At 37.2% G+C, this 9,556-nt stretch overlaps 1 protein-coding gene and 1 long non-coding RNA gene across 2 annotated transcripts; one reads left to right on the top strand and one right to left on the bottom strand.

Moving 5' to 3' along the window:
• Positions 1-199: 199 nt before the first annotated feature.
• On the bottom strand, positions 200-2,179 carry LOC143106339 (uncharacterized). Its single transcript, XR_012983660.1, has 3 exons — positions 1,723-2,179; positions 1,333-1,628; positions 200-1,248 (listed from the first exon to the last, which is right to left on the bottom strand). It is a non-coding gene; the product is annotated as an uncharacterized LOC143106339 (long non-coding RNA).
• Positions 2,180-2,547: 368 nt separating this feature from the next.
• Positions 2,548-7,865, top strand: cdo1 (cysteine dioxygenase, type I). Its single transcript, XM_076270108.1, has 5 exons — positions 2,548-2,742; positions 3,621-3,698; positions 4,966-5,123; positions 5,713-5,882; positions 6,779-7,865. The coding sequence occupies exons 1-5, from the start codon at positions 2,573-2,575 to the stop codon at positions 6,806-6,808; spliced, it is 606 nt and encodes a 201-aa protein (XP_076126223.1). The 5' UTR covers positions 2,548-2,572; the 3' UTR covers positions 6,809-7,865.
• Positions 7,866-9,556: the final 1,691 nt, after the last annotated feature.

The raw sequence follows: 9,556 nt of genomic DNA, 5'->3' as shown, positions 1-9,556 counted from the left end.
GAGTTGTTTGGTTTTTCAATATTTATTTTAACCAATGAAATAGCAAACACCATGACTTGCATCCTAATATTCTTATGACCTACGGACACGGACACAAATTACTCTCCTTCTTACAGTTAAAGGCACATATAGTATATATTTTATATATATATATATATATATATATTTATTTATTTATTGCATATTAAAAGATATTAAAGAATGTACAGATTCAGATTCTGATGTAAGCTTGTTATAGCCTATAGGGCCTATATGGCTGAGATGACAATAGAACCCTAGGCCTAATAAGGCAAAATAATATGAAAATATAGTAAGAAATACAGTAAATATAATGGCCATAAATGCCCATGACAACTTTACACCAGTTTAAAAAAAACAAGTTTACTATTTCACTCTTAATTCACAAATTCACTTTTTTGCTTCAGTCTGGTATCCACAAACCACATAACCAGTTCTGAAGGTCATGATACATGGGGCAACTTTTTGAGCAATGTTGCTGGGCAACCACATAACCAATCCCATTTATTCTGATTAAATGATCATGAAGATCGACAACTTCCGTCAGCTGTGCTTCTACTCTGGCTCGTCATATTTCTGTGCCTGAGTCCTGGTTGGTGTTCTTCATCTATAGATGGCCTTCTCATTCACACTGCACTGCAGTCTTTAAAAGCACCTTGGATAACCTTATTTATCTTCCATACTATCTGCTGAGATGGTCTGCGTCTGCACCCACAAAAGAGTCATTTGGTGTCTCATTAGACATCAGCAGAATTATCGCAACCGCAACATGAACCACTGCAATTATCACAGAGGCTACAAATAATTGCGCACAGTTAATTCAATTTATTATTTTTACATTCAGGTCATCCTGTGCCACTTCTGATTGGTGAGCATGCCTTGTGTGTGAGAAGTACATCACTTCTGATTGGCGAGCTGCACTAGGCATACTCACATACTCACACTTACACATCCTAGTGGCACAACCTAAAAAGACATTTGGAATATTTAACTGAATCAATTCATTGACATTCGAATCAAAAATCATATCACAAATCGCAATCGCAATATCAGTCAGAAAAATCACAATTAGATATTTTCCCCAAATCATGTAGCCCCAGTGACTCATCAGCAGCGTACCAACAAGAGATAGCTTTTCAGGGCCATGTTTTCCAACAGTCTCCAGACTTCAGCAGTAGCTGGCAATGAGTGTTTGAGAATTTCTCCAATACCCATCAGCTTCAATGAGACCTGAGGCAGAATTCTGTTATCTATTATTTATGAGTTTTAAATTATTTATTACTTATTATTATTATTCTCGCTCGCTCAACTTACAGTGAACTGCAATACTGCAGGGAACTCCTTGTAGCATCACCACTCTTTCCCGGATCCAGGCCTAAAGTGGGGCAGGTCAGCGATCATCTTGAGCCATGATGTCAGCACTGGATCCTGTTATACTATAAAATTATAAATAAAGTAAACATATCTTTATAGGGGGTGGCACTGTGACGCAACTGGCTACAGCGCTCTTACCATATAAGGGCCCAAGTGCCCACGGGGACCCCGGTCATTTCCCAATCCTACCCCATCTCTCTCTACCACTCGCCTCCTGTCTGCCTCTTCACTGTCCACTGTCATAAAAAGGCCAGAAAATATACTTTTAAAAAACATATCTTTATTATGAAATTTAGTATTAATTAGTACAATTCAACTATTTAATCATACCTTTTTTGATCAGTTGCCATTATGATTCCTTCATCTGTGTGGATTTCATTTATTAACACCAAAAACTTGGCAAAATGTCCTGTCAATACATGTATGGATATGTATTTACTAAGAGAAATGTTGACACATTAAATAGGCCTACTTGTTTCCTCTATTTTACAATGGAGGTCATATTCTTGCTTATGTGTAGCCTACTGTATATTGTTCATCTAAATGTATACCCAAAAAGCTGTTAATAGCCTATGTTTGAAAGTCACTCCCATCCTCATATTTTTTGCCAGGGCAAATAATTGCCACATGTAGGCTACCTGATTAGGGCTACTGCCACACTGTACCGAATCATTCCAATCTTTTTTTCTCGGGTCTTTTTGTTAGAAATAATTGAGGGTCAAACTAAACTAAACTAAAATAACTAAATAACTACTGCTGAAGATAACACACTGAAGGCCATTTTTATGTACAGGCATTACATTTGTGTTCAAATCTGTCTGAACAAACTGTTTAAGGACATGATCCAATATTGGTCACAATTATGTCGTAGGGCTAATGCTGGTTTGGGTTATTCAACTGAATGTCTGTTTACAAACCTCTACGTTTGATTCTACATTGTTCTATAGTGTTCTTTTTTTGAAATGACCCATAGTCTACTGTTATAAGCAAAGATTCTAGAATCTTTGGTTATAAGTTAGTCTACAATCATATTTACGTTAATAATATTGTGGTTTTAAATCAGACTACCCTGCGTTGTGTCCGAGTGGTACAGTCCAGCAACAGGTCCTACCCAGATATATAAATAGTGTGACGAACATTTGTTTTCACTTATTTGGTCCACACGAATAATCGGGGCAATATGGAGCAAACTGAAGTAATCAAACCACAAACGCTAGATGATCTCATAAAAATTTTGCACCAGATATTTGAAAGTGACACTATTAATATCAAGGAGGTACAGAACATCATGGAGTCGTATGAAAGCAATCCTCAAGAATGGAGCAAATTCGCGAAATTTGATCAATACAGGCAAGTTTTCATCAGGTTTTGGCCTGTATCATTAAATGTCGATAATTGGTGTAGATTCATCATTTAGCCTAATTAGTTGGACATGGAGTAGGCTAGGCTAGGCTATTTTATCTACGCATTCAGATTAGTTTTCTATCCATTCACAGTTTTCATTTGCTATTTTTGCAGGTTGTGCGCACAGTTTCCTTTGCAAGTTGTGTTTTACATTAAATAAATAGGCATAGGCTACATTTTGCAAAAGGTAGGCTATCTGAATAGTTCTCTTTTTTTGTCAGACTTAAGCAGTCGGACAAATTTAACTCTGTCTCAGCAATTCGCCTAGGCCCTAGGCTACTTCCAAAAAAAATCTGTGTTGACGCTTCAGTTTCAATGAAATGAATGATTTTTGGTTTGCAAATAAGTGAAAATAGTAGCCCATAAGGTAATATTTTTTTGTATCGTTTTATGATGCCATATATTTTCGAGATTTTCCATCCAAATGTTTCCATCAAAACAGTTGTTTATGGGCTTTGATGTTGTGAAGGGTGGGGACGGGTTCACCAATCAGATTCAAGACTAAGCCCACACCCGCTTGACTACGAAACGCCTAGTCGCGGGACCATCACGGGCGATCATGGTTGCAAAAATGAACACTTCTGAGCCAGATCACGTGGCTTCTTCGCCTGCCAGTGCGAAATGTCAGCTCACACACTCACAATCTCATCAGTTTAGTGGGTTTTTTTTGTTTTTTGTTTTTCCAGAAAAACATTACCTCATTTCAAGTGGGAAAAGTGGGACCACCACCACTCGTTCCTCTCAAAATGAGTGAAATGCTATAATCTGTGCATCATCGTGGACATATGATTTCATGGTTCATACATCCATTTTCCCTTTTACAGATACACCAGAAACCTGGTAGATGAGGGGAATGGGAAGTTCAATCTGATGATCTTGTGTTGGGGAGAGGGTCACGGCAGGTAAGACAAACAGGATAATGTTGCAGTTTTGCAACAGTTTTGTGGCAGTAAGTTTTGCTGTGTTTTTTTTCTTTCTTTCTGATATAGTCATCAGAGGCTCAGAACTACAGAATCATCCTGCAGAATAGGTTTTAGAATCAAACTGTAGATAAATCGCCATGATAATTATTTGCGGATGGCGTTTAATTAATCACATCTCTTGTAATTAGCTCTTGTAATTACATTTTTGGATCTGAAGTACAATCACATTATTTGCTGTGTATTCCACATGGGAACTTCAGACCTTTTGTGGCAGAATAAACTATAGACTCATATCTAAGGAGGCCGAAACAATTACACTGGGTGGTTTTATGCTTTGCCAAAGCCTCTTCAATTAGCCACACTGCCTTGAACATTTCAAACAACAATTATAACTGATTTTAACTCAGTGAAATGGCATGTCTGTTTTGCCACATTGCATACATTTTTGGTTACAAAATTATCTTGGTTCATTGACCCACTGAAATTTAATACACTAACATGCTTGTTCCCCTGGGGATCAAAAAAGTATCTATATATCTATCTATCTATCTATGCTGAATTAATACTGAGTCACTTTATATGACTTCAGATAATGGGGTCCAATGTTCTATGTATGATTCTAGGAGTTGCACAAGATTAAAAAGAGATAAAATATTGATAACAGTGTTCATATGTCAGACTATGATGTAGTATAGAGGTCACATTATGTGACTTTTGGGCCATTTGAAAAAAAAAAAATCAAAGAAGTCTAACATCTCTAAAAAGTCTAAAAAAGGAACATGTCAATTCTATTTTGATATGAGACTTGCTCCAGGCAGTTCTAGCAAGTTGAAACCGGCTGTATGCACTTACAGATATGCTGCTCATGAATGTTTGGAACAAGTTGGTGATGGCATTCTTTCAATGTATAACAATGTAATTAATCAATGTAGCGGTGTTTTGTATTCTTTTTGAGAAGGCTGATTCTTTTCAGATAGTTATATTGATAGTTAATATAACTATAACAGTTATTATGCTGCCAGTACTGTGTTATTTTTTATTACTGGTTCTGATGCTACTGTTACTGCTCTTACAAACCATTTCCCCTTGGGGATTAATAAAGTATCTATCTATCTATCTATCTATCTATCTATCTAAACTACTACCATCAAGATAAAAAAGTGTTTCTTTCAGTTGTCCTTGTGATGCTTGATGTATACTGTCTCCAGAAGTCTGACACTGCCTATATGCTTGGCACTCCTTGCAGTAGTATCCACGACCACACAGACTCCCATTGCTTTATGAAGATACTTCAGGGCCAGTTGAAAGAGACACTGTTTGAATGGCCAGACGGCAAGAACCATGGTGATATGGTTCAGAAGTCCCAGAGGATCTTACTGGAAAACCAATGTGCCTACATCAATGGTAAGCATTTTTTGCCGTGATCTTGTCTTGTTCTTGTTTGATGTGCTAACCTGAATCAGAGTGGCTCTGTGAAATTCATAAAATTGCCGAGATTTTCCTGTGTCTGAGAAGCCTGAGATTATATCCTGTTCTATTTTTATGGAAGTGAGTAGCACCTGCTTTAGTTAGAATGGGGAAGAATTACATACATCTTGGATCTAGGTCATTCACAGCACCTCATGCTTTGGTTTGCACTTAAAGTTGTATCATGATCTCAGAATTGACCTTGGCAGAAGAGAAAAAGCAGATTGTTTTATCTTCTGTTTTGTAAATTTGCCATTCATTGGCTCTCTTCAACAATTTTAGGCGTCATTTTCTCACAAAATTCCAAAGGGCCTTAAGCTACACTGTTGGAAATAGAAGATATCCTGCACTGGGCATTGACCAGTTAGAACTAAACAATCACTTCAGAGTTTAGAATGCTTTGGCAGAAGAACATTTACATTGGCTTTGACCATTTCTTATGGTTCATTTAAAACCTTTATTTGAATTGACTAAGCCACAGGCCAAATGTAAGCCTATTTTGGTGTGTGTGTGTGTTTGTGTGTAGACTCCATGGGCCTTCACAGAGTGGAAAACGTCAGTCACACAGAGGTTGCAGCAAGTTTGCATCTGTACAGTCCCCCCTTCCAGCAATGTCAGACCTTCGACCAGCGAACAGGGCACAAAAACACAGTCAAAATGACGTTCTGGAGCCAATTTGGAGAGAGGACTCCTTTTGTAAGTATTATTTACATAGTCAGGCTTAAGTGTTCTTGCAGCCACATACAGTGTACAGCCTATAATGTGGTTATGGATAATTTTTTACCTGTCCAACTGTGTTTGTGTGTAATGCATTGTGGACATGTTGAGGATTTTGATTGAGGCTTTGTTAAGTAAAAGAAGTTAAATTAAACAATTGTGTCAGGGTAGGCAGTTATCTTCAACAATGGAGTCAGGAAAGTTAATGTTTAGTCTCCAAAAGATAGTGAGATTACATTCAAGTTTTTATTTCAGGACAAACATGCTGTGAGCACAACATGTACATTCTTGATGTGAGATGTGCAACGTGGCCATTTTTAACTGAAGAGAGTGAGGACGCATACAGTCATTTGTAGAGTTGGCACAATGTGTGTGTTTCCTCCCATAAAGCGCTGCTGATGGGTCTGTGGTTGGACTGACAGCCAAGTTCTGGATGCTAGAGGTTTTTTTTCCATTCACTCTGCAGGAAGTGTAGTCTGATGGGTTTAACATGTGGACTACTCTTTCTTTTTACCTTTTTACTAGATATCACTAGAAATTTATGGCCAGATTTACAGGTGGTGATTCTGGCAAACACAATGGCTTTATCTCTATTGGTAGGGTTGCATAAGTTTATCCCTGACCACACTGCTGTCTGGCTCAGGGTATTACAAAAGCTGATAAGATTAGATAATTTGGGCAGGCATCTTTTATCTCCCTGTTTCACTATGTTTTTACTAAGTTGTAAACATTCTACCCCCTCCATCAATCAGTCTTCTACAATGTCTTCCAACACTCAAACACTCATTTCATTATCATGCTATCTTAAATGTTGTCATTCATTGCTTATGGTTGACTAACTCTTCCTATGTTTTTCTTTTACTTTTACTTCACAGGAAGCTAAATTATCACAGGAGAACAACTGAGATGCCCAGAGAAATGAGGTAGATCTGCCATTGGAGAAGAGAAGAGCCTCTTAGACCAATAATTGAAAACAAAACAGGCACAAAGCATTGGCAGAGAAGCTAAAAGCTAAAGAAATAAAATAAGAATTCAAATAAAATGAAATAAATGGACTGAAGAGCACAACCCCCTTTGTTAGAAAAGATTTGCAGAAAAGAGAGGGTAGATGGAAAGGCCAGGGCAGCAATTAACTAGGGTTTATGATCTGCCAGTGTGAGCTTGGCCCATGAGGCAGAGCACTGGCTGAGCAGGGTGAATAGTGGCATTAGCTCCGGCTGCAGACTGAAGCTGCTCTTTGTCTGTGATGTTTGAGAAGAGACCCCGACCCCTCCCCAACTCACCCTCCACTATCCAACACCAGCATTCCGATGGGTCTGGGACCTGCTGGGAGTGACACGCATTGGGACTGTTACAGTGCTCCACATGTTGGATTTAGGAGAGATCAGAGATGTTTTGAAGACAAAAAAACAACTACAAACGCCCTAAATGATAAATATCCAGATGGTACTTGTATATACATGACATGACGCACATGATGCGTCCTGCACTTGTTGATTTCTATGTTAAAAATACATGTGAGAACACCACATGTTAAGGCCTGGTGTGATGAGTGGAGTCTGTCAATTTGTATAATTTTGTAATTGACATGAGTGAAGTTGAAATACACAGTAGACCTACATGTGTTTTGTAAATTGCAATGCCAAATGACAATCTGCTATGTTTCAGTGTTAATTTGGTCTTGTTTTAGTGTCATTGTGAATGTGTATTTAAAGTAGAATTGCAGTTATTAGTTTCACAGTAGACTCCAGACTTTTAAAGAAAATTAAAAATGAAGCGCTTAATAGATAAGTCGTTATTTTCTCTCAGGATTTGGCCTGGTGGTTAAGTTGTAGTATTTATAGTTAGCAATGTTGAAAAATAGATCTTCCAGTTTTAAATATTTGTCAAATGAAAAAAACCTATCACAAGGAACTCACTACTTTTAAAGTGGGTCATTAAAATTGAATCTGTCAAATGCCAGTTCTGGTCTTGTCTTTTCTTTTCTTTAGTTTGTCTACATTCCTATTCACTAATAGTATGATTTTGTGAGATTGTGAGCATCAAATTCATCTCACATGCCTTTCTTTCTACATGTATTGCCTTGGATGTGTTAAAGCAAAGTTTATGTTTAATAATCAACTGGTGATAAAGCATGAAACCATCAAAAAAGTCTAGACATACTATTTGTATCATAAAGTAACCAACGAAAACATTTGCAGCAGTCTTGTGTAAAACAGATTATGGCAATAGGGTCAGATGAGTTCTTTAAGGCACACAATCAGAGATGCATTCTTATATTACTGTCTTGTTATGTGCTTTAAAGCTTAGCTAGGGCAGTTCCCTTTCCTCTTTTATACATCACATAGGTTTCTAGTAATCACCAGAACAAGTCGTCCCCTTAGAATTATAGGGTTCTATCTACGTTCTGAGTAGTTCTGAGATATTGAGCTTCAAAGTCTAAGAATTCCATAGACTTATACTGATAAGTGGAACAAACCTCTTCAGATATAATGTCCAAAAATGTATACAACTACAAGAAACACCTCACCTCATCTTCTTAAGGTGTCACAGAATAAGAATATGTAAATAACTCAATTTTGACAAAAATGTCAGATAGAACCTTATAATTCTAAGGGGACGAAGTGTGAACTGTTCCAAAAATGTTAGAACATTACGTGCTCTTTTAGCAAATGTGTTGACTAAAGCCAAGTTGCACAACCATCTGAGACAGGTTTTATTGCACTAGATGACTTGTTTTATTGGTTCAGAGCAATATTAGCATTGTGCCAACTGATTTACTGCCATCATCTAGGACCTTGAGACCTAATTACAATATTGATTTTGGCTGGCATGACGTGATGCCTTTTTGGACTGCTCCTAGGTCAGACGGGCACAGAGGGCCAAGCTGAGGTAGCAATGTTCCTTAAAGAGACAATGTGAGTCCCATGCCAGCTGTGTCCATAGAGTACATTAACATTTTTCTTATTGTAGCTGATTTTTGTAGCTGCCTTTTGTATTGTTTACAAAAGTAGCTGCTTTTTGTATTGTTTATTGTTTGTATTGTTTTTGTGGGAGAAGAGAAAATATGTTTATTTTTAACCGTAATTTAAATGTTCTGCTTGTTAAATTATTGTCACCAAATTATGAGACACACTTTCCTTTTAAGAATACCATGAGGTGCATTGAGGTATACAAGCACAGAAGTACCAAGAAACTATTAAAAAAAATGTAATTTCATTAACATTGTGAGATGTATGATTCACAAGACCACTACTCTGACAGATTACTGTTGCTTCTGCTAAGGGAAATTACATTTAATGGTAAGAATCAGTAGCCTATTCTCATAGGTACTATGCCAAGGAAAAAATAGATGTTAATCACATACTGGATGGCTACTGGCACATCATTACAGATAGTATTCTAACCAGTGGACTGAATTAAATTCCTTTCATCCATTCATCATGCCATTCATCACATCCTTTATAATATATCACTCAAACACAAACATACAATGATAAGTCATGGGCTACATATGCAATATTATAGATAGATTAGATACATTATACATTTTATTCAGATATTTTCCAATTCAAGCTTGGCGAGAGGCTCGCTTTAAAGTCTGTGACGTGTTTTGGCCCTGTATTCTCCCATAAGGATGGTATTATCTAATC

Source organism: Alosa pseudoharengus, unplaced genomic scaffold (genome assembly GCF_046254945.1).
Source record: "Alosa pseudoharengus isolate Yale_2024_CS ecotype anadromous, Long Island Sound unplaced genomic scaffold, YU_APseudo_1.1 YU_APseudo_1.1_scf_6, whole genome shotgun sequence".
Classification (NCBI taxonomy): Eukaryota; Metazoa; Chordata; class Actinopteri; order Clupeiformes; family Clupeidae; genus Alosa; species Alosa pseudoharengus.
Note: the sequence above shows the minus strand (reverse complement) of the source record. Positions and strands in the feature narration are given on the sequence as shown.

Coding starts and splice junctions, on each gene's coding strand:
- cdo1 (XM_076270108.1), top strand. CDS start 2,573: ATGGAGCAAACTGAAGTAATCAAACCACAAACGCTAGATGATCTCATA. Junction 2,743..3,620: donor GCGAAATTTGATCAATACAG/GCAAGTTTTCAT, acceptor TCCCTTTTACAG/ATACACCAGAAACCTGGTAG. Junction 3,699..4,965: donor TGGGGAGAGGGTCACGGCAG/GTAAGACAAACA, acceptor CACTCCTTGCAG/TAGTATCCACGACCACACAG.